General features: G+C 38.2%; 1 protein-coding gene across 5 annotated transcripts in view; it reads right to left on the bottom strand.

The window, feature by feature from the left end:
- The window catches only part of Rh50 (Rhesus blood group-associated glycoprotein Rh50), a 64041-nt gene that overhangs the window by 9934 nt on the left and 27569 nt on the right, over positions 1 to 26538 (bottom strand). For all 5 annotated transcript variants that reach the window (XM_068375462.1, XM_068375463.1, XM_068375464.1 and 2 more), the window contains exons 3-9: positions 16830 to 17013; positions 16407 to 16557; positions 15711 to 15855; positions 13521 to 13684; positions 1993 to 2130; positions 1579 to 1712; positions 1025 to 1206 (exon numbers count right to left, since the gene is read on the bottom strand). In XM_068375462.1, the coding sequence (XP_068231563.1) occupies positions 1025 to 1206; positions 1579 to 1712; positions 1993 to 2130; positions 13521 to 13684; positions 15711 to 15855; positions 16407 to 16557; positions 16830 to 17013 (1098 nt within the window). The remainder of the gene's footprint in view (positions 1 to 1024; positions 1207 to 1578; positions 1713 to 1992; positions 2131 to 13520; positions 13685 to 15710; positions 15856 to 16406; positions 16558 to 16829; positions 17014 to 26538) is intronic.

The raw sequence follows: 26538 nt of genomic DNA, 5'->3' as shown, positions 1-26538 counted from the left end.
TGAAACTAATATTGTACAGAAGAAATGTTGAGCAAAATACAGACTTTTTAATCACCTGTATTGATTTTGCCATGCACTCTGGAATAATTTCCTGCTACCTCTCAAAGATATTTTACAGAGTTCCTATGAAATTTCTCAAAATACTCAAGATCTTTCATGCCAACATAGAACTAAATACCATATTAGGAGCTTGGAATCTTCATTCTTTCCTATGTAAGGGAAGTCAGCCAACATTCTATTTAATCTATTCATTTTCCTAATAATGACTTTGTTGCAGGAAAATTTGAAGAAAACAGGGATCAAATAGAAAACATACTAACGGGATTAAAACTTGTTCGACATTAGGTTACAAACCTGTTGCCAAATAATTGAACTACAAACATGCTGATAATGCTTCCATTTTAGCCAACATCCAGAGATTCAGGAAGAAATAGTATGCACTAAAATAAAAGCCATGATCATATAACACCAATTATACCGATATGGATAACTAAAAAGGCCTGACAACCCAAGAGGAGGCAAATGTACGGAGACAAATTTATTCAGCCGTAAAAAATGCAAAATTGTACATGGAAACCCTTGATTGCAACTGCATTGTATGGAGAATAGTCATAAGGGATCACTGCCCCAGGCCAGGATAGCACATCTCACCCTAAATGAGGAGCAGCAACACACCAGGCAACAGATCCCTCATGTGGCAAAGGTGTGCAAGTCCAGAATTAGCCTGATGACAGGAGTAGCAGACTAACATTCATAAACTCATACTATACTGTACTTCATTTATCATATACCAAGGAACATTAAATTTTGTCATTGGTTAAGATATACTGCTATAACTAATTAAGTATGTGCTTTTGCCATAAATAAGTTACAAAGTGGGCTATTAAAAAAGGCTATGAATAAGCCATATAATCTACCAAACTTGGTGTGCAATATATCACTTTAACTTACAGCTCTATTTAAAGCATCTACAATAAATGTTATACATTGAAGAAAATTTTTTATAAGTATAAGTAGTTCTTACCTGTTGCTATTCCTCCAACTATGCTTATACCAAGAGTAATTGCAAGTGCTACAATTTGAAGTCCCGCTTGTGTGCTTGCTGTTCTACCTGACCCAGGTTCAAGGTCAGGCAAAAGATTTTTAAGTCTTGTAAATTCTTCTGTATTTTCTTCGGGGGCCATCTCTGGATAGATCTGATACAAGCTGGAAAATTTATGAGATTGTAATATTACAATAATTTATTGTGATTCAACGAAAATTTACAAGTTATGCAAAGCAACAAGGAAAGTTTCAGTAATATTTTGGTTTCTTATAAATTCTCTCTACAAATATAAAAATATACAAAAAAAAAAAATTATCACCAAAGTAGTCTTCTCACTTCAAATGAGGGAAAGACAGCATAGTACTGTAATATATATCAGCGTATATAACTTGCATAGTCCTTGAAAAGGAGTTATTTGCACAGTTCATATATGGATATAGTATCTATTCATTATTACATAGTACATACCAAGTAAAAAACGAAACTAAAGTTTAAGAATACAAATCATGAAAGTATTTGCATCATTACATTACCTTGGACCATAGGTGGCCTCTGATGCTGTAGTAGTAAGAATGCCGGATATAATACCAGCTATGACACCTGGCATCCCGTGTAAATTATGCACTCCACATGTGTCATGAAGTCTAAGTTTGGAGGCCAATAAGGGCTGGTGGATAGATGGAAATACTGTATTAAGAAGTTTGTTTGCCACTGCTGCCAGCACCTTCATAAGCCTTCCTATATCCTCCTCAAATAATGAGCTCTTAATTAATTGCCAACTTTCAAATTTACCGTTCCACAAACATATCGGTTATTATTTTGAAATGCCTTTATAAGTTATAAGACTATTTCATTATGGTGCTCTGAGAAAAGATATAAAAGAATTACCAAACAAGATAACAAAACAGACAAGCAAATGCCTACAATGATAGAATTACAACACTCACAGTGAGATATGTATATCCAAGGACTGAGACTATTGCAGCAATTATTCCAACTAACGCAGCCCCCCACGGTTGGATCATGAGATCAGCCGTTGTTCCAATAGCAACGCCACCCGCTAATGTGCTGTTTTGAATATGGACCTGAAAGGATATACAAAGAATAAGATTGCCAATCTTTTTTAACATAATGCTGTCCTTGCATGCCACTACTTTACATAATACACTACAAAAACTCTGCAACATTATTTTGACTTATGTAAGCTTTTTAAGGTGATTTATGAAAAAAGACTAATAGGTCAAAATCCCTATAAGGCAACAATTCTCCTGCTGGTCACTTGAGAATGAATTGGATTAAACATTTGGAGCCTAATTTACATTGTAATGAAGTGTACCAAAGTTGAACAAGTGGGAACTAATGATAATACTTTCAAGATCTAAAGGGTATATATAGTATACTGTCTACCATGAAGCATATCTCTTATTTGAAAGTAATCACTGGGCTTTTAAAAAAAAGAAAAATAATAAGTGACAGATTGAAAGATTAAAATGGTTAATAATAATTAAAAACCACTAATCTTTGATCTTTTAGATTTATTAACTAATTAATTTTTAGTGATTTATGAAAAAACACTAAAAAATGTTCTATGTTTAGATTAAAATATCTAAATTTTGAATAAATTAAGAAAACAATAGCTTCATAGCAAAAAAAAAAAAAAAAAATTACCTAGGATTTTGATGTCTTAAAATAAATCAAATAAGAGCAATCAGGAAAATACCATCAACCAAATTTTTTTTTAGCCCTAAAACTTGAGTCTTTAGGTTTGGTTAATATTACTTTGTTAAAAAACAACAGTGAAAATACAACATAAGTCAAAACCAATACTTGTCTAAATTACTGTTCAACACCAAGCTAATCTGTAAATTTTCATTGCTTTGGTCATCAAGTCACAAGGTACTTTATTATTGTTGTGACCTGAAGAAAATTTGATAAAATAATTGGTTGATGAATGAATTTGAAAATTTTCATTTTTCCTAATAATACAAACACTGAGGACATTGCAGTTGATGTCATTTTGGCAAAAACTGAAAATAGCCAAAATACTTTTTAGCGAGGTATAACTACTAGCGGAGGTAGACCAGCAGTGAAAAGCCCTCACATTTTTTATTGCAGGCAGGACTTGTTATGAAGACTAGGTGATGGCATTACATTTATGTCTCAAGAGTTCAAGGTTTGTATAGTTAGGAAAAATACAAATTATTTCCAAATTTTTCATTTGTTCCAACATCTAATACAAACTACTGTATTTCGCTCTTTATAGTGGAGACCCCCCTTAACCAACTGGCCAATTTTTTGACCTGGGGTGTGTTCTGTGCTTTGCACGAGCTTAATAGATGCACCTAGACACCTCACCGACTCTCAAAATGTGTGAGAGCTAACATCCTGGCAAATCGTTGATTGTGTTAACTAATCACTGACTTGACCAGGTAAGGAATTTTTGGATTTGCACTCCACACCTGACCTAGCTATTATCCAACTCCCCCTCTGTGGAAGGATGGGGATGTAACAAATACATATATTCTAGGCTACACAAGCGACATAGTCTCTATCTGCAGACAGAGGAGGCCAGCTTACAGAGTTCCAAACAACTGCTATATGTACTACAAAGGAGCCAAGGTATCAAACCATATGTTGTGCCACCACTACAGGATCCTGTGGGTTACATCTTGCAGGTATTGGGCTGGGTAGGTTGTCTCACACTTCCAAACACTAGCTTGAAATACCTGCACAACAGAGTAGGCCTAGTTCTTTTCAATTGCTAAGGACGAACTTATGCCCCTAACATCATAAGCTCTCGGTCTATGAACTTGTAAAAAGCTTAGATTCAGGGCTCAATCTATGATCTGTTGAATCCAAGAGGAGATCATATTCTTGGTGACTTCTCTTGACCTTGCTCATGCTCACAAAAAGCTTATTTACACGAGGGTGAGCTGCAGATCTTATACGATAGCACCTCAGCACTCTTATAATACATAGGAACAAATGATCTCGGTCAAAGGATAAAGTACAGAGATTTTCACTTCAGAAGGACCTGAACCTCAAGTCCGCTACAGCGGGAGTTTGAATCTTGGCAATAAAATCAGCGAACAAAGTCGAATGTTACTATGCCTGCGATATGTCTTAGAAGAGACTGTCCTTGGCTGGCATTCACCAGGGAGTCAAGTCTTGGTCTTACTAGTGGCAAGAAGCACTCCTTTCCGTTAGCATAATACAAGACCTACGCCCTAAGGTGGTGGTCTAACTTCTGATTAGGGGCTAGTAAGTTCAATCCTCTGAATGAGGAGACCATTCCATCAGGAAAATGGACTTATGTTCAAAAATAAAAAAGACAAATGGCCTTCTGTCACGGTCGAGACTGAACAGGTCTTTCCTCCCAGAGGTGCAGCAAACAACACTGTCTCGGGGAGAGAGATATTGAGCTGCATAAAGCCTCTTTCCACAAACTCTTATCTTAGCAGAAAGACCACTTTGCCTGATGGGAGGCGAACAAAGACCTACGGGGATATTCAGTCATCATTTCCGTTATTGATTATAAAAAGCTTTTCTGAGGGAGGTGATGTTGAATACCCTCCAGGCGAGGGGTCGTAGGAGCTCAACTGATCATGGTGAATCCCTGAGTGAGGTTGTATGAGCAGCTCAGGAAAGCAGAGAATAATTTTCTTTATCTCTAAGCAGGAATAGAGGGTTTAGGTGCTATTCTACTTGCTGCCACTGCAGAGCTATTAGGGTCACCGACTAATCTGTTTATTCCCTTCTAGAACGAGTCTCCTCATCAGACAGATGGGGGAGAAATGCAGGGTCATTCCCCAAATATGAGAAGGCCTCTAAAAAAGGTACCTGCCTAGTTACCGTGTACTACTGGTTAACAGTAATTCAAAAACTTTCAGACAAGATGTCCTGGACGGACCTCTCATCTGCCACTCCCACCAGGGTCAAAACTTATATGACTAGCAAAAAGATAGAAAGTCCCTCGAAGACGTCTATTTGATCAGACTCATCCGGGGTAACGTGTGCCCTCAACCGACTGCTACTTGTACTGTACTTCAAGGGAGCCAAAGTATCTTAAACCAGATGTGCCACCTACACAGGCATTCAAGTTTATGTGGGTTACGTCATGCAGGTATTGGGTTGTGAAGGTTGTCTGACACTTCCAAACACCAGCTTGACATACCTGCACCACAGAGTAGTTCTTTTAAAATGCTTGGGCCGTACAGATGCCCCTAACATCGTAAGCTCTCGGTCTACGAACTTTTAGAGAGTCTAGATTTAGGGCTGGATCTATGACCTGTTGAATCTAAGAAGAGATCATATTCTTAGCGACTCTCCTCTTGACCATGCCCGTGCTAACAAAAAAACATGTTCGCATGAGGGTGAGCTCTTGCAGATCATGTAAGAACACCTCAGCACTCTTATAGTACAGTATATAGTAACAAATGATCTGGGTCAAAGGATTAAGTACGAAGAATTTCACAATGTTAGGACCAGAACCTTGGGTACACTGAATCTTGGCAATAGAATCAGGGATGAAGTCAAATGTTATTAGACCTGGGATATTTCTTAGAGGAGACCCGGTCCTTTGCTAGCATTAACCATGGAGGCTAAAGTGAGAAGGAAAGAACTTTCTTAAGAGTCAAGTCATGGTCTGATTAGTGGCAAGAAGCACTCCTTTCTGAGAGCATAGTACATAAACTATGCTCCAAGGAGGTGGAATAACTTCTGATTGGGGACCAGAAAGCTCAACCATCAGAATAAGGAGAGACCATTCCATCATGAAAATGGACTCCATTCAAAAAGAAAAGCAAAGCCATGTGGCATTCTGTTAAGGTCGAGACTAAGCAAGTCTTTCCTCCCCGACATACAGCAAGCTCCACTGTCCCAGAGAGAAATATCGAGCTGCTACACCTGATCGTAGTGAATCCGAGTGAGGTTTTATGAGCAGCTTAGGAAAGCAGAGAACAGTTTTCTCAATATCCCTAAGCAGGAATAGAGGGTCAAGGTGCTATTCTACATGCTGCCCCTGCTGATCTATTAAGGTAATCGACTGATCTGTCCATCCCTTTCTAGAACGATTCTCCTCATCAGACAGAAGGGGGAGAAATGCAAAAATATTCCCCAAATGTGAGAAGGTACCTGGTTACCCCGTACTGGTTAATAGTACTCCAGAAACTTGCACACAGTATGTCCTGGACTGACCTCTCATCCACAACTCCCATGAGGGTCAAGACTTAAGACGGCTCACTGAGGGAGAGAAAGTCCCTCGAAGACCACTATCTGATCCACCTGGTCAGAATGACTGCTAGGAAGTTTCCTTGCCTGCACTGAATCGCATTGCAAAGGGTAGAAGAGTTATCTCACGTCCAACTTCATCTTCTAAGCCAGTAGAGTTATCCCACATCTAACTTCATCTTCTAATAGCTAGACAGACAGTAGTCGTGCAAAGAATAAAAGAATTTGTGTTTGGGCCTTCTTTGCAGTGCCAAGAATACCCGTCTGGGTACAATACCACCAACGTGACGATGAAAGAAAAAAATATACGATGTGACAAGAAGGTAGTTGTTGGAAGACATTAACCCTTTTACCCCCAACGCTATTTGGAACTTTCCAACCCTTAAAACCCTAGGGGTTTTCTTTTTCAAGCACATTTTGCAATATATTTTTTTTAAATTGCTATAACAGCCTTAATTTTAGTCATAGAGAGGTCAGGTTGATCTCATTATTTTGGAAAATTCCTGAAGTTTCTCATAAAGTTATCAAAAATTTGCAATAATAAATGTAAATAGAAATTTTTTGCAAGGACGTACCGGTACGTCCATGGGGGTAAAGGGATGAGTTTTGTGAAACGTACTAGTACGTCCATTGGGGTAAAAGGGTTAAGAGCCAGGAACACTCAAATCTCAGAAAATTTGTGTGGCACAGCCTATAGGTATTGGAACAGCTCAAGAGGCCATGTGTTGCGACAGGTGAGCCTTCCCTCATTTTGTTTTGATGCATCCTCCAAGAGCATCAAATGTGGGGAAGGCAGAGGAGGTCTCTGCCTTGCAGTAGTGCAACTGCATCCAAGGTCTAGAGGAGGAGGACTCCTAGAGGAGTCTGATAGCTCGAAAGGAATGCTCGAGGTACCTGGGGGGAGAGGGGTTACAACAGAAGGTACTTCAGCTGCTTCAGAGACTGCCTACTGAACTGCCTTCATCCGCTCTGCAAACCCGGGTGTGCCATTGCAACACTTGTACAAGAAGAAAACAACCATTCTCTCTACACAAGCACTGCAAACAAGCACACTGTCGCCAACTACCAAAGTAGGGCGAACAGGTAGAGTGGGTTATGTCACCAAAGTAGCAATCCCAAGCGAGTGAGATTGCTGACCCACAGAATGGCAAGGCGAGCATTGGGGAGACAAATGTTGGTGAGGAGAGCATCTGTATAGTTGTGTGCAGGTAAGTTGCCGATCACCTGTGCTTGCTGTCTCACTACCAGAGCATAACATGATGGCAAGTGAGCGCGCATTCCCTAGGTAGTATGCACCAGTGGTAAAAGCGATGCCGAAGCATGACGCGTGGATGAACAGGTTATTGCGAATTCGCTGCAAGTTAGGCGAGTGACCGAGATCGCATGCAAACCTTCATCAGGCACAGGAGCTCGTCCACACCCCTTGCTAGGGCTCAGTGAATTGGTCAGCAAGACTAGGGTCTCTGCTTCCACATGCTAAAGCAGCATGGGCCAAAGCATTCTTATTCATGCCTCCCTCAGGAGGTTAGCGAGTAGCCTTATGCACTCATACAAGAGGGGGCATTCACTCAAAGATAGGAGAGTAAAAATGCGAGAGACAGGACATACAAGCAACCCTTTTCGGATTGAACTAAAGTCTTCTCTTCCGATTCATCAGAAACTGGGACAAACACTGGGCTACCTGGTCAGCGAACTACCCAGTAGGGCAGCTAGCACTGCCCAGGGATTGTGTCTGTTGACAAACCCTGAAGGATTGGAAGGTTCAATTGAGAGGAACAAGGATCATTTGACTATCAAGCGACAGATAAACTCTCATCGGAATGCCCGAAGGTGTTGAGAGGTTACTTAAAAAGTTTTAAGTCGATCGCTGTCCAGTCATGCGATAGATTGCAAGCAACTGTTTCTGTAAAGTGGTGATGAACCCTGTTCATCAACTGCCTTCGCTACAATGGGAGTCGTCATGTATGTCCACTTACGGATAGGTAAACACCAGAGAAATCTGTAATCTCTATCGGATAATGGTATTACAGTGAACCTCCCTAGTTGATCATTTCCGAACAATTGATCATCCACAAATAACTACTTCTGAAAGGCAAGATTGATACATATCTTTAATCACATTTTTCAGACAGGTAGTTGTGTGCATAAGTCTGGCTATGAACCAGTAAACATGGACAAAAAATGTTCTTCTATAGAAGGTAAATTTCCTCTGATCTTACGGCAGGAATGCCAAGACGGGTATCCCAGGACAGAATGAAGATCAGGGGGTAGCCTGAATGCTTTATTGCACCTAAAACTTGATTGGAGAACATCGATAAATGTTCGCAAACGAGACCTCTTTCTCCATATGACAGGTATCCCTATGAGAAAAGGCAAATATGTTCCATATCTCTCCGTTCCCAATCGGCAAAACTGGCATAAGCTCTGATTGGGAACAGACTTGCTTATGCAAAGTTCTGGAGTCTATGTACTGGAGATGTTAGGGAGGACCTGACTAGGATGAAGGAGGAACCCACTTGAGGGCAGACTACCTTAGTTTTTATGAAGATAAATAGCCCATACTACTCCTAAAGGGTGTGCATTCGTCCGCGAGGGTAGCGCATGCAATTAGCGAAGCAAACAGCCTTCGTCGGCAGTAGTAGCTCGCTTGCCCACATGCAGGTGTATCGGATCATAACTTCCCTAATTCAGGGTAAGTGCTTATACACAATCCTGAGCATTGTAAACATATTTCCATGTGTTGGCACCCCTGAGGTAGCTTGTGGAGTAGTTTGCAAGAATAATGCGTGCGCAACATCATTGGTCAAAAGGAATCGATTGTCAACTATCCATTGCATTGTGAACATGTTTGTGAGCGTGTGTGTGCCCACAAAGAGCACATGCAGCAAGCAAAGTAGTCAGACCTTAGTAGGTAGTGAGCACTTGCCCACCTACCTCGTGGGTGAGACAAGTGCACCTGTAAGCAAATACTTATAAACGTAAGCATGAGCTGATTCTATCGGGAATAAAGACTTGAGGAAATAACCTCGAAGGGTTATGTCTCACGAGACCATTGTGCCCCGAGGGCATGGCAAGGTGAGGCGAAGATCGTCATGGGTCAGAGGCGACACAATGTGAGTTCTCTAATGAGTTTTTTACCCTATAGGGAGGAGAAGTCTAAGATAACCTCTGAAGGATTTTTTTTCACAAGACTTGTTGTGCCCACAATTATGGGATGCAGAGTACAAAAGTGGCAAGGCGAGCATTGGGGAGACAAATGTTGGTGAGGAGAGCATCTGTATAGTTGTGTGCAGGTAAGTTGCCGATCACCTGTGCTTGCTGTCTCACTACCAGAGCATAACATGATGGCAAGTGAGCGCGCATTCCCTAGGTAGTATGCACCAGTGGTAAAAGCGATGCCGAAGCATGACGCGTGGATGAACAGGTTATTGCGAATTCGCTGCAAGTTAGGCGAGTGACCGAGATCGCATGCAAACCTTCATCAGGCACAGGAGCTCGTCCACACCCCTTGCTAGGGCTCAGTGAATTGGTCAGCAAGACTAGGGTCTCTGCTTCCACATGCTAAAGCAGCATGGGCCAAAGCATTCTTATTCATGCCTCCCTCAGGAGGTTAGCGAGTAGCCTTATGCACTCATACAAGAGGGGGCATTCACTCAAAGATAGGAGAGTAAAAATGCGAGAGACAGGACATACAAGCAACCCTTTTCGGATTAAACTAAAGTCTTCTCTTCCGATTCATCAGAAACTGGGACAAACACTGGGCTACCTGGTCAGCGAACTACCCAGTAGGGCAGCTAGCACTGCCCAGGGATTGTGTCTGTTGACAAACCCTGAAGGATTGGAAGGTTCAATTGAGAGGAACAAGGATCATTTGACTATCAAGCGACAGATAAACTCTCATCGGAATGCCCGAAGGTGTTGAGAGGTTACTTAAAAAGTAAACATTTTAAGTCGATCGCTGTCCAGTCATGCGATAGATTGCAAGCAACTGTTTCTGTAAAGTGGTGATGAACCCTGTTCATCAACTGCCTTCGCTACAATGGGAGTCGTCATGTATGTCCACTTACGGATAGGTAAACACCAGAGAAATCTGTAATCTCTATCGGATAATGGTATTACAGTGAACCTCCCTAGTTGATCATTTCCGAACAATTGATCATCCACAAATAACTACTTCTGAAAGGCAAGATTGATACATATCTTTAATCACATTTTTCAGACAGGTAGTTGTGTGCATAAGTCTGGCTATGAACCAGTAAACATGGACAAAAAATGTTCTTCTATAGAAGGTAAATTTCCTCTGATCTTACGGCAGGAATGCCATGACGGGTATCCCAGGACAGAATGAAGATCAGGGGGTAGCCTGAATGCTTTATTGCACCTGAAACTTGATTGGAGAACATCGATAAATGTTCGCAAACGAGACCTCTTTCTCCATATGACAGGTATCCCTATGAGAAAAGGCAAATATGTTCCATATCTCTCCGTTCCCAATCGGCAAAACTGGCATAAGCTCTGATTGGGAACAGACTTGCTTATGCAAAGTTCTGGAGTCTATGTACTGGAGATGTTAGGGAGGACCTGACTAGGATGAAGGAGGAACCCACTTGAGGGCAGACTACCTTAGTTTTTATGAAGATAAATAGCCCATACTACTCCTAAAGGGTGTGCATTCGTCCGCGAGGGTAGTGCATGCAATTAGCGAAGCAAACAGCCTTCGTCGGCAGTAGTAGCTCGCTTGCCCACATGCAGGTGTATCGGATCATAACTTCCCTAATTCAGGGTAAGTGCTTATACACAATCCTGAGCATTGTAAACATATTTCCATGTGTTGGCACCCCTGAGGTAGCTTGTGGAGTAGTTTGCAAGAATAATGCGTGCGCAACATCATTGGTCAAAAGGAATCGATTGTCAACTATCCATTGCATTGTGAACATGTTTGTGAGCGTGTGTGTGCCCACAAAGAGCACATGCAGCAAGCAAAGTAGTCAGACCTTAGTAGGTAGTGAGCACTTGCCCACCTACCTCGTGGGTGAGACAAGTGCACCTGTAAGCAAATACTTATAAACTTAAGCATGAGCTGATTCTATCGGGAATAAAGACTTGAGGAAATAACCTCGAAGGGTTATGTCTCACGAGACCATTGTGCCCCGAGGGCATGGCAGGGTGAGGCGAAGATCGTCATGGGTCAGAGGCGACACAATGTGAGTTCTCTAACGAGTTTTTTACCCTATAGGGAGGAGAAGTCTAAGATAACCTCTGAAGGATTTTTTTTCACAAGACTTGTTGTGCCCACAATTATGGGATGCAGAGTACAAAAGTGGTCGGCAGGCAAAAACCCCACAGGATTATGTCTTACAAGATTCATTGTACCCTGGGGGCACAATGGTGGAATGCGGTCCGTGAACAATCGGTAGGAATCCCCATTTGCAGCAGTAACCTCGGAGGATTATGTCTTACTAGCCTTGTTGTATCACTAGCTCGCATGAGCAACTTAAGTAGCTCATACCATAAGCTCAGTATAGGGGTGTTGGCCACCAACTGTAGTGGCGAAGACCTTGTCAGCAAGAGGAGCTAGCCCACGCACCTCGTTAATGCTTAGTATCTGCTAGGCTCTAGCTCATGAATATGAATAGGGTAGAGGTGATCACCAGCCCTCAACATTCGAACAAACCCTTTTCCGCCAGAGGAACTCATCTGTACATCTCGCTAATGTTCAAGTGTGTGGGTACACATTCTCGTATGAAAAGGTTAGACGAATTCGCCCAGACCATCATCAATCAGACGCATAGTGTCTCGGTTCGCTCTCGTATGAATAGGTTAAAGGAGTTTACCCAGATCCTAATCAGTGAACTTGTAGGTAGCGTCAGGGTTCACACTCTGGCATGAATAGGTTAGAGGAGCTCGCCCAGACCCTCGTCAGTGAGCATAGCTTGCTACCGCATAGTAACTGGGTTTGCTTTATCGCATGAAAGGGTTTGTTTGCCCCAGCATAAAATGAACACGAACACTCGTCAGCGCTCCTCGAAAAGGTTGGCCAGTTACCTAGCATGCTCTAGAAGGAGGCACGAGTTCATATGGGGGCGAGCAAGGCTGAGAACGATTTTCCTATGCGCTGGGCATCCGCACAATAGGAAAAACAGGGGGTGACATGATGGGAGAGGTGCCAACTGCAAGCAGTCGGTAGACACCACCATTTGCGATAATACCCCCGAAAGGAAGATGCTCATGAAATTAGTTGTGTGGAGGAGCTCCATGCATCATACTTTGTGAACCCTCAATATACTGAGCAGGCTCAGGGTGGGGGCACGCATTTTAAGTCAAATGTGTGAAACCTGACCATAGTCAGTTTCTGGGTTTCCTTGAGAGGATTGCCAGACTGGTAACCCTGAGGGGAATTAGTCTGCAACTGCTCTCGTTCGTACGCATGAAGAGCAGGAACAAAGTAAGCAAACTTATAGAGTGCAACAGCTAGGGCATGAGAACTCTATCAGTGCATTACCTCCAGTGTCTCTGAGGGGAAGACTGGTCAATCTGAGAAAGCAGATGTGTGCTTCTGCTGAGTAACTGTAGCACCCCGCAAGATGCAGAGCGCTGCAGTTAAAGGCATTATAAATCCTATCATTGCATTACCTCCAGTCTTTGAGAGGAAGACCATGGTCAACCTCTGAGGAGGCAGATGTGCGCTTTCACTGTGCTTATAACTGTAGCCCCTCGTAAGCCATTCCTTAACCGGGAGACTAGAACGCCCCATGGAAGGCAGGAGTTGCTGCAGGCAGCAATGAGAGAATCTTGTTGGTTGGATCTATTGCTTTGCTAGGGGATGCAACGATTTCAGCACCTAAGGGTTGTCCAGGGGTCAGTTAGTCATCATTCTACTTGTTCTTCCTCAGGAGGCCTCAGGAGGAGACCAAATGAGTAGAGACTGTGGAGGAAACGAGACGATAGAGCAAGAAGTCAAAACTTCTGCCATCCACCGAACTGCTCCCACTGGGAGGATGACCACTCCCTGAAAAATTTTAAAGTCAACAGCCAGTTTATTGAGAGTTAACTGGAGAGAGAGATGGACTGTCTACTCTCTCCCAAGCCAAAATAAAAAGGGACTGGTTTTCATCAGTGGGTATGGGAGTGGGTTGGCTAGTTTCAGCTTTTGCCAAAATAATATCTACTGTAAAGATCAAAATATTTTGTATTAGGTGTTAGAAAAAATATTATTTTCAAAGTATGCCATGGGATTTTTCCTTACCATGTTGAACTTTTTGTCTTTATCGACTAGTGAGGAGAGGGCAAATGTTGTAACGCAGCAGAAGATCAAGGATATATAGGTGTTGATGATAGCCCTGTGCTGGTCATCTCCTGGAGCAGCACCACCATTGAAGGAAGGCCAATAAAGCCACAGGAAAACAGTACCTGGGGTTTAAGATTGAATATTAGATCAATACTGAAAAGGAAGCATTTATTAATGATTAAATAAGATTAAAATGTGAAAAATTTAGAGGTTGTTAACAATGTGAATATTATTATAAAAGGAAAATCAAATATCACTCGCAGAAATATTATACAGTAGGAAGTAGCTGAAGGGAACTTCCATCAGGACGACATGGCTCGAGCCCAAAAATAAAGTTTATACATGTCTATCATAGATTACACAAAAGATAAGCTAATGTAGTTCATAAACTAAGAAGCATTTCTTAATTGCATGAAAGAAAACTAAATGGATGCTTCAAGTTCATAGATGTGACAACATAGGAAGTCCTTAAATGGAACCAACTGAGAGAACATGAAATAGGAAACATTTAGCAAAGGATTACAAGTTTGGGCTATGTAGCTCAGCGCTGGGGTCTTTGAGATCTTCTAGTGCTCAAGTGCAACTGGGGTAGAAAAACCTTGCCATAACACTGTAGAAGTTGAAGGAGTTTAGATGAAAAGAAAAAAAGGAGGGAGGAAGTGGGGATAAAGTTAAAGTAGAAATTTTTAAATTAAACGCAATGCATCTAAAGTAATGCCCACAATATACCATGAGAGGTGTGGAACTGATAGCACTAACCCCTTAAGGAGGCATCTATTAAAGGTAGGAACCTGATAAAATAAAGTTATAACCAGCAACCTGATAGAATAAAGTTGTAAGCTGTTGCTATATAGAATAAAGGTGATAGCATTTGTAAGCAGCAATTAGATAGAAAGTAGTAGGAAACATCTGTAAGAATCAACCACAAAGGAGAAAGTAGAAAGCATATATAATCTGCAACCAAAAAGACACATCAAAACATGTTCCCCATTCTGCTTTTTCTGGTTTGAAAATACTAATGAGGTCATACATTTCAAAGGTTTGTATTAAAAAAAAATTTCCCACTCCTATATGAAAAAAAATGACTTCATAGGTTTCAAGGAAATGGGGAGAGAGGTGGCTACCCGCTCCTTGATAGTTAAAAACTAAATATAAAAGAACAGAGACAATATCTGCCAATGTGTCCTACACTGTTTAATAGCAATCAGAATATTGAAATTATTTCAACCAATTTGAGGACACGCCTTATCCGCCTCCCTCACAATTGAATTCTAGATGGTAGTGGTATACCAGTGTGGGCTTAAGTTAACATTAGAGTATATTTCGATGCTCAAGGCAACAGAAGGAAGTTAAGTTGACTGACCCTCTTGTGGCCATTTAAAAATAATTTATATTCAAAATAAAATCCAAGCACTGTAATAACTATAATTTATCTATAATGTGCAAATTGGTGTGTCTACTATGCATTGATTTTATGAATCGGACATACAACCTAATTTTATATATACCATTCAACCAGATAAATGAAAGTTGGAAGCATTTTGAATAACTGCAAAAAGATAACATTTATTATTATCATTATTACTACTGCAGGAATGGAGGCTTGGAAAACGTTAAGGTTGAAACAAAAAATATTATGAGCAAATAAAGAATAAAACACGGTGTATTTTAAAACTGCGGAATCAGTTCAGTAACAACATATAAGTACCTACAAAGATATTTACTTTGTGAAAGAAAGCTGACCCATACTGTGGCTACATTTTATTTGTAATCAATACCATATAAGATCTTAACTGAACTATTGAACAAATGGAAATCATCTAACCTACCTCTACTAAAACTTGATTAAATTTACTGTATGGGACTTTTTTTAGGGTAATACTTAAGGAATTTACACCCATTTTATGAATTTTTCAGATATCAAAGTTTCATTCATTAACCCGTCGAAATTGGTCAACATCAAATATAGGACAATAACGTGAATAATGCTACTGTAGTAATCCAACATGCTTAAGTAACAATACAGTAATGATGAAAGTATTATAATCAGGATAATGAAAATAATAATAATGAAACATTTATAAGAAACTAAACCATAATAATAAAAAAAAACTGATTCAAATCCCAATAGCATAACTTAAAACTTACCAATCATAGCAAACAAATCAGAATTGTAGCTGGAACCTTCTTTGGTGGATTCGTGAACGTCCTCTCGATAGAGCAGTATACTGACGGCTAGTCCAAAATAAGCACCGAATGTGTGAACGAATATGGAGTCTCCCATATCAATAACCTGCAAGCAGTATCATAAAAAAAAAAACATGTTATTCCCATTCTTTGATTTTTATTTTTATGAAAAACATATTGAAAGCAAATTTTGTAGTTTTGGTTTTACAATTTGCATCCCAAGAATGATTGAATGCTGTTTATAGTAACAGTTTTAATCTTAGAGATTTATTTTTTTTAAACAAGTCGATTATTTCACAAAGCCGTTTCACTTCCTCTAGGGATATAAAATGATAATAATTCTGCTAATAAATTTTTTAATGACTTTTCTACCCAGTCAATAATCCGTTACTGCGATGACCAACTGAACTCTGGTAATTGACCATTATCCATACAAAGCAATTGCAGTTGTTAGGCTCCATAATTTTACAACATTTATTAAATCCGTCCCCAAAAGTTGGATGTATGTTATGTATTCTCCTATATCTGCCAATTTTTACTTGTTTACAAAAATTCAAAACAAAAAGAAGTATTGTTGAGATTTTGAACTTCCTATAGAATCAAGTATAAAAAGCCCCGTGCACAACAAAAACAAAAAAAAAAGTAATGAAAACTCACCCCGAGATATGTCCTACCAATAACCTCGTTAATGACAAACAGTGGGATTTCAATCATGGCCATGATGATGAGCTGTGTGGGAGTTGCTTTCCCTAAAAGGACTCCAAAAGAGATAAGGACTGTCGCAGCAGTAAAGTCCGCTCCTAGTAACCTGTAAAGCGAATGAAAATATGATAAACGAGTAAATGAATAAAGTTCAATGACACGAGTTTCATTTATCAGGATTCTCTTCATACTGTATCTCCAAAACTACAAGGTTAAAGAAAATTGAAGACTTGATGCCATCCTTAATACCTTAAGCTTAACCTAAATAATCGCATGGAATCATGGGCATATCGCTAAAATCACATCCTATGTCTTATCTTAATCAGACTTCTTATGGTTAAAAACTTGGTAAAAGAAGAACTACATCCAGATACTCACGAGCCCAAGTCTACGAAGATGGTGCCGTAATGCAAGTGGAATAAGCCGTTGACGATGATGGCCCACTGGAGGCAGAGTGAACCGATGAGGAAGGTCAGCCCGACGGAGCTGAAGCCATACCTCTTCAGGAAGGTCATCAAGAACCCAAAACCGATGAATATCATGACGTGCACATCTTGGAACACTGAGGGTAGAATGAAAAGGTGCTCGTGAGACATATAATGGGTATCTTTCGTCTAAAATCTTGTTTACTATGAAAAAATATCAAGTAATCTCTCTCTCTCTCTCTCTCTCTCTCTCTCTCTCTCTCTCTCTCTCTCTCTCTCTCTCTCTCTCTCTCTCTCTCATATATATATATATATATATATATATATATATATATATATATATATATATATATATATATAGATAGATAGATAGATAGATAGATAGATAGAGTTAACCCCCAGCTATTCATGAATCAACATTCGCGACATCACAGATTCGTGAGATTTTCAAGACTCGACTAAATATTCGAGAAAATTTTGTATATGTGAATTTTTTTTCTTCCATTTCGGTAAATAAATAACAGATCGTAACTTTTTTTCTTTTAATCCCATGCTTAATTATTCATAAATAATTTTATATCTATACAATAAGTACATTTTTTTAAGGTTAAAAACACAATTAACAGTACTTCATTGCATGTACGAACACAATACTACTACGCATATCAAACAATAGATATATTTAATTCTGATAACATTAAAATTTTTCCTTTCAATCTCATAATTATCTATTTACAATTAATTCTATATCAAGAAATAACATTTTTCCTTTTAATCATAATTATCTATTTACATTTAATTTTATATCAATAAGTATATTTTTAAGATAAAATACACAATGAACAGAACTGTATTGTATGTAAAAACGCACAAAGCAACTACGGATATCTAACACATTTGCAATATATTTTTCTTCCACTTTGGTAAATATTAAACACTTATTTTTTTTTATTTTGGTGAAATTATTATTTGTTTACAATTAATTTTATATCAATAAGTACATATTTAAGTTAAAATGCACAATGAAGAGTACTCTATGGTATGTACGAATACACAATGCTACCCCGCATAGCAAACACATTGACGATATATATTTTTTTAATTTCGGTAAACAAATAACATTGTGACGTACTTCATCCTTTTAATGTCACGCTTATTTATTTACAATTGATTTTATTTCACTATGTATATTTTTAAGTTAAAAACACGTTCGTTTAACAGTACTGTATTGTATGGTAAACTGTGCTCTCTCTCTCTCTCTCTCTCTCTCTCTCTCTCTCTCTCTCTCTCTCTCTCTCTCTCTCTCTCTCTCTCTCTCTCTCTCTCTCTCTCTCTCTCTACGCATTCTACTTAGGTCTTTCTGATTTTACATAACTATAATTCAAAAATAGTGTGTGTGTGTGAGAGAGAGAGCGGGAGAGGTGCTTTAGTTATACCCATATACAAGTATACATACACATACATATTAACATCAAGAATCTTGCTTGTATTACAATAAAATTGCTTAAAACTACAAGTGTATAAAACAGGTAGCTTATTTATTGACCCATCATCAATGAATCTTGCTTTTATTGTAATAAATTAGCATAAAACGTGAACAAATCAAAGAAAACGTTTTGATTATTCACAATAGAAAACGTACATATCTACTATAGGAGTAACAATAATAAAGTAGAGTACTGTATATTTCGTATACAGAATATACAGCATTGTTCTGCGAGTATTGTGTTATGGTGGTTTGTTGATTGGTTTTCATGACCACATTCGGTATATTTTCCTGAAAAAATGTCTTAAAACTCACCTTCTTAAATTATTCTAAATTTTTTATGGATACATTTCTTTATGTTATTACAAGTTTTATTTATCAAAACAGGCAGTTATAAGCATTTCAATTTTTTTTTTAATATTCGCGAATTTGAGCTATTCACGGGGGGTTCCGATCCCTTCCTAGCCATCGCCAATGGAGGGGAACTTTATATACTGAGATTATATATATATATATATATATATATATATATATATTATATATATATATATATATATATATATATATATATATATATATATATGTATATATATATATATATATATATATATATATATATATATATATATATATATATATATATATATATGTATATATATATATATATGTATATATATATATGTATATATATATATATATATATATATATATATATATATATATATATATATATATACTGAGATTATATATATATATATATATATATATATATATATATGTATGTATATATATATATATATATTATATATATATATATATATATATATACTGAGATTATATATATATATATATATATATATATATATATATATATATATATTTACCAAGGCACTTCCCCGAATTTCAGAGGTATAGCCGACATAAAAAAGGAACAAAGGGGGACTTTACTTCTCTGCTCCAACCAGCCAGACGAGGTAATCAGCAGAGGTTGGCTGATACTGCTGGGGTGCCTTAACCAACCTTCCCCCGCCATCCACCACAAATGAAGCTTCATATACTGAATCCCTCACTGCTAATACCTCAGCGAAAACACAGGCGACCAGAGTTAACAGCAGAGCTTACCAAACTCCGTTACAATCGTTCGCCGTTCATTCCTATTTCTAGCACACACTTATGTCTCTCACTCATCTATCCTCCTATCACCAAGATGTTTCTTCACTCCATCCATCCACCCAAACCTTGGCCTTCCTCTAGTACTTCTCCCAACAACTTCTGCATTCATCACCTTCTTTAGCAGACAACCATTTTCCATTCTCTCAATATGGCCAAACCACCTCAACACATTCATATCCAGTCTAGCTGCTAAATCATTTCTTACACCCGTGCTCACCCTCACTACTTCGTTCCTAACCCTATCTAACCGAGATACACCAGCCAGACTCCTCAGACACTTCATCTTGAACTCATTCAATTTCTGGGTGCTATTATAGTATGCTATCTACCGCCGATTTTGCTATCTACTACCCCTTTCTGAAATTTTGGAATTGGTTTATTATTTTGTTTATGAGACCCCAATTAACACTACAATTAACTGGGAAATCACCTAATACTGTCACTGATTGGTTTAATGTGTCTGGAAGTGTGTAGTGTGGTGGTTTCAATTGGAAAGTTCTGAGAAAATGCGTATTTCCTGCTTTCTTGAATGATGTAAGATATGTTTACAAGCCGTAGTAGAATAAATTTTTGATTGAATATTTTTCATAGATTATTTTCTTTCAGTTTTGTAATATTTAATTTTTCATTTGATTAACTTGTAACATTGTTGTATGATGAGCTTTGAATAATTTGTAAAAAAAAAGTTTCCCTACAAACTTCTTATAATTATGCACCCATGTTGTCCAGTCAATAAATATTATCAAACTATAATTAAAGTCCAATGAGGATAACATACTGGTGGTAAGTAATCTGTTTGATAATCCTCATCAAACAGGAGGATTAACATTGACGGTAGATAACATACTTTGTGGTAGATACCATACTATAGTAGAAATTCGACGGTAGATAGCATACTATAATAGAAATTTGACGGTAGATAGCATACTATAATAGCACCAATTTCTGTCTCTACATCACTTCCATTCACCACAGCTCTGATACATACATCACAGTTGGTACAATCACTTTCTCATACAGAACTCTCTTTACATTCATTCCTAACCCTTTATTCTTTACCACTCCCTTCACTGGCCCCAACATTTTACATCCTTCATTAACTCTCTGACGTACATCTGCTTCCACTCGACCATTTGCAGCAACCACAGACCTCAAGTGCTTAAACTGATCTACTTCAAGAAACTCTCCATTCAACATGACATTCAACCTAGCACCACCCTCCCTTTTCATGCATCTCATAACCTTACGCTTAACAACATTAACTTTCAACTTCCTTCTCTCTCACACCCTTCCAAACTTTCACTAGTTGACTCAGCTTTTCCTTTGAATCTGCAACCAGTACATTATCATCCACAAACAAAACCTGATTTATCTCCCACTCATGATCACTCTCATCTATCGTTTCAATCCTCGAACAAGCACTCGAGCATTTACCCCTCTCACAACTCCATCAACAAACAAATCGAACCACCATGGTGACATCACACATCCCTGTCTCAGCTCACTCTCACTGGAAACCACTCATTCGCTTCATTAACTATCCTAACACACACTTTACTGCCTATGTGGAAACTCTTCACCGATTCCAACAACCTTCCACCAATTCCATATAACCTCATCACATTCCACATCGCCTCCCTATCAACTCTATCATAGGCTTTCTCGAGGTCCACAAACTCAACATACACCACACCACCTTGCCTTTTGCTAAATATTTCTCGCATTCTGCCTAACTGTACAAATCATATCCCAACTTCCCATACCTCTCCTAAAACCACTATGTACTAAGATTCCGTTCTCTGATTCATTCTAATCTTATTAATTAACACTACCATACACTTTCTCCAACCACACTCCACAAATTACCCAGACCACTGGTACCATTGACAATATAAAACATGTATTAAACAATCTCAGCAACCATTCAAGTACAGTGTCAACCCCTTCCTTTAATATTCACCCCTCACACCACCCATATCAGGTACTTTTCCTTCTCTCGTTTCATCTAGTGCTCTCTTCATTTCCTCTTTTTTTTTATCTTTATTTCATTCTCCTCTCCCATCACTGGCATCTCAACACTTGCAACAGCCATTATATCTTCTTTTCGGACGTTTAAAAATCCATGAAATAAGATGGTCAACACTTCTAATCTGGTAAGACAGAAACTGGACAGATACTATTAGTCTTACTAGCTGGTACAAAACTAGTTGGAAAAGCAAGATGCTATAAACCCAAGGGCTCTAACAAGGGAAAATAGTCCCTATTTTATAAACTATAGAAACTTTAGAAAAACAAGAGGAAGAGAAATAAAATAAGAATAGAGTGCCCAAGTGTACCCTCAAGCAAGAGAACAGTAAGTAACCCAAGACAGTAGAAGACCATGGTACAGAGGCTATAGGACTACCAAAGACTAGAGAACAATGGTTTGATTTTGGAGTGTCCTTCTAGAAGAGCTGTAATAGCTAAAGTCTTCTACCTTACCAAGAAGAAATTAGCCACTGAACAGTTACTGTGCAGTAATTAACCCCTTGAGCGAAGAAGAATGGTTTGGTAATCTCTGTGTTGTCAGGTGTATATGTTACATTTGAATATGCATTCGTCTTGCCTCCATTTTGAATATATGTACACGTGTGTGTGTGTGTGTGTGTGTGTGTGTGTGTGTGTGTGTGTGTGTGTGTGTGTGTGTGTGTGAGACGTGTCTTGTGAAGTGACATGTATACTAGGCCGCAGTTAGCTCATAAAAGTGGGGAATATTTTTTTTAACCTGTTCCTTGATTCCCAGCTATCTGATTCTGATACCCATTCAAAAGCCTCAGAAACATGGCGAAGAAGAAAGGCATGAGAGACGGAGGGGTAACTATAAGAATGGAATAAGAAGAGTATTATTATTATCACTATTACTAACCAAGCTACAACCCTAGTTGGAAAAGCAAGATGCTATAAGCCCAAGGGCTCCAATAGGGAAAAATAGCCCAGTGAGGAAAGAAAATAAGGAAATAATAAATGATGAGAATAAATAAACAATAATTCAATCTAAAAACAGTAACAAAGTCAAAACAGATATGTCCTATATAAACTATTTACGTCAAATACAGATATGTCATATATAAACTATAAAAAGACTCGTGTCAGCCTGGTCAACATAAAAACATTTGCTCCAACTTTGAACTTTTGAAGTTCTACTGATTCAACTACCTGATTAGGAAGATCATTCCAAAACACGAAAATTGTAGAACTGATATAAATGGCAAGAAATAGAAAAGATTGGCGATCCATGATCCCGACGTCTTGGGAAACAATTTAACATTAAAGAATAAGAATAATAGTATAAGTATGAGTGCATGCAAAATCACAAGGAAGAAAATCATCATATAAAAGCAAATGTTCACGGAGTCATAAGCTAAGTACTGAAAGGTTTCTTGTTTATTAAGACATCTTTTGGCACCCTTAAGACGAACCAATAAACACAAAAGTGTTTGGTACTTGACTTCTGACCATTTATCTTCTTGATGTTTTAATTTATAAATTACAGTCTACATGCTGCATATTTATGTTTTATCCTATAAATTATACTTAGCGATTATTTTTTTTCATTATTTTTCGGTTCTTCTATGATGTAATCGCTTCACAGTTCATCACTGGACTGTGAAGCATAAGCGTAATGTCAGGAATGGACATTTTACTTCATTCTGTAACACTTATATTTCTTGACAACTTTAAAGAAACGAGGGAGTTCCAGGACAGAGTCATATGACGTAAGACATCGACTTACAAAGGAAAACTACTGGTTTGTGTTGCAAAATCAAAACCTAAAAATAGATTCTGCAGGAAACTGTTTGGTATGTAATCTGCAAATAAATATGGAACGTCTAAATAAATGATGCATGGGGACGAGACAACGTAACCAAATACTTTTGCAATCTCTCTCTCTCTCTCTCTCTCTCTCTCTCTCTCTCTCTCTCTCTCTCTCTCTCTCTCTCTCTCTCTCTCTCTCTCTCTCTCTCTCTCAATAGTATCACTATACAGTACAGCAAATCTTAATTTCCAAGTTCAAAACAACTTTAAAAACAATACTGCTATGAATTCCAATCAATATGCTTGGGTTAATTATGTATTCAAACTTACAGAAGCCATCTAGTATCGAATGCGTAAGTGGTGACCTTAACATTCTTAACAGTACGGTGACTGGCATTGCAATTAATTTTTTTTTCATAGCGAAGAACTACGTTTTTGTTAAATCAGTTGAAGAACTATCTCTTTGTTAAATCAGTTGTTTGAGTGCTGACAGCTTAGGCAATTCATCAAAGCACTTGACTTAGATTAATTTTCCCCCAATATTTAAAATGGTTTAGCTTATTTGTATTTCACTACAACCAATCGATTTTTCCTTTACCCCAGTTTACCGACTGGATTTACAACCTACAATGAAAATGTCCACACTTAGACCTAATGAAGGAAAAGGAAATATGCTTAACCTTCAACTCCCAATAATCATAATCATCATCACCATCACCATCACCACCTCCTCCTCCTCCTACGCCTAATGACGCAAAAAGCCTCATTTTGCCAGTCGACTATCTTGAGATTTTAATTCAATACTTCAACACTCATCACCACCCACTTCACGCTTCATAGTTCTCAGACACGTAGGCCTGAGTCTTCCAACTCTTCTAGTGCCTTGCAGTTAAATCCCAATACCTCCATGGTTTCAACCACAAAGAAACGACTCTCCTAAAAATTCTGAAATATGTAAACCGAATTCTTTATTTTTTTTTACCACAAATTACCATAATCTTCCGTAATATGAATGTCTAAACAAAATTTTAATTATGTAAATAATACAGTAACTCTTGTGACAAGGAAATTCGAAACCAGATTGGAAAACTGGAAAGTGATTTTTAGATCCACTAGAAATTAACAGTTGAACCGTAAAATATTTATATACTGTATACGTTAAAGATGACGAAAAACAAACTCTGAAAACTACCACAAATGCTCGGTTTCCAATCCAGTAAAGACGCATTTTCTCATTTTTACATATAGATGAAATATATATTTTCAATTTCCGGCTACGCGATTCCACATCATTATACTTCATAGATTTTCAACGCAGTGCGGTGCGGGTGGCCAATGCTATGGAGAGCCCGCATGCCTTTCTCCTCAACTCCAAACCTATACACATAACGAAGAGCAATTGATAAAAAGCCATAATTGAGTGAATAATGGACTTGTGACTTACGAACGTTTGCAATTCATATGAAGGTAATTTTTATTTTTTTCCCGAATAGAATACTGTATAGGGTAGTACTTCGTAACTTTTATTAGTTACAGCCTCATTTACTTTAACTTCTTTCCTGATAACACAATGGTTTATAAAAGTAGACAATTGGATGAAATTGCTATATCAACAGACGCAGAAAAAACATAACTCTTGTTTGCATATATATACAGTGTATATACATATATATATATATATATATATAGAGAGAGAGAGAGAGAGAGAGAGAGAGAGAGAGAGAGAGAGAGAGAGAGAGAGAGAGAATTCAAATCAATTAATCTAACTTTCAATGACACCAATGAGTTACCAAATGATATATTATACTTTTACTCCACAATGGAATAAAATATGACAAACGGTCTATCTACACAGATTCTGAATTGCATTGCATCAAGGTATTAATTGCAATATTAACAGTCAATTATATCCTCCTCTCTGACGTTTACATGATAGGATCAATTTCATAAGTCTTACGTGAGGGTGAGGCTAGACTTTTTTTTTTATGTCGAAGTCTTATATTTCCTATTAAAGAGCAAATGCTAGTGCGGCAGCAACCTAGGGTACTTTTTCCTGCCCAAGCCCGAGGAGAGGGGAAAAAGGAAGAAGGGGAGGCTTGAACATAAAGGAGGCATCGGGCCAGAATGCCTCTTTAACATAAAGTCTAAGGAAACTGTAACATACGACCAGTTGTTCTTGAAGTACAAAAAAAAAAACTAAATGACACGTGTTGCTGTTTATTTGTTTTAAGGGCTGCTTTTCTGGTCCTGTACAGCAGGGGAACCCTACTCTCTACAGGATCATGTTCGTTCAAGAGCATTCAGTATTTCTCATCGTGTATCGCTCATTTACTGTTAAAATCGTCAAGAGGTAAAGAATATTTTTTTCTTAAGAAACTAAGTAGACAATGATAACGACAGAAAGTCCCTAGTCAGCCTTCCCTATCTCTCGGGTCACAGATTAGCGAAGACAAATAGTTTATCCTGACATAAACAGATTCGAAGGGTGCCTCGGTATAATATTGCCATTTACTTGTTGAGCCAAGGATCAGCCCTCAAGTGGCACTCGAGCAGGGTTGGACGACGGGTGTGAGGGCGATTGGATGATTTCGAGAGAGTACTAAATTGAGATTGACCTCTCCCAGTATCCAAACACTCAAACAAATACCTTGAGTGCAACGTAAATTACGAAATAGTGAAATCTCTAGTTTCATTTCACTCGTGGTTTTGTACACAAATATGCAATGCGTAAACAAGCTGAAACTTAAGGTCTCAATGAACTCCTCTAAATTGTTCATGATTAAATTTACATAAATGAACCGAATTCATGATTTTCGCTACTATTACAAACAAAATATTTCTTTATTCCATTATTAAGTGCCATCATGATAAGGGGAAACAGACGAAGGAATCCGAATAAATAAGGATGGGTAAACAAACAGATAATGGAACACATTCGTTAATGCCATGAAAACTTAAAAAAAAGTAAGGTGATAAAGTACATAGGTCGTGAAGATTTGTTACATATCGAAAGACGCAAGCTAGGATTATGTTGACATTTTCCGAGTTGATTAACACGATACAATTTCCATCTGAAATCTACACTGTAGGAAAAGGAGAAATACTCCACGCTTACTCCCATTCTTTTAAGATTATAAAATTCTTCAATGGCTGTTTTTCTCTTTTCGCTGGCCCTATTTGGAATTCTATTTCCGCTTATTTTCCCCAG

This window comes from Palaemon carinicauda, chromosome 6, assembly GCF_036898095.1.
Source record: "Palaemon carinicauda isolate YSFRI2023 chromosome 6, ASM3689809v2, whole genome shotgun sequence".
In the NCBI taxonomy this organism is placed as follows: domain Eukaryota; kingdom Metazoa; phylum Arthropoda; class Malacostraca; order Decapoda; family Palaemonidae; genus Palaemon; species Palaemon carinicauda.
This window is presented reverse-complemented; position numbering and strand designations above follow the sequence as displayed.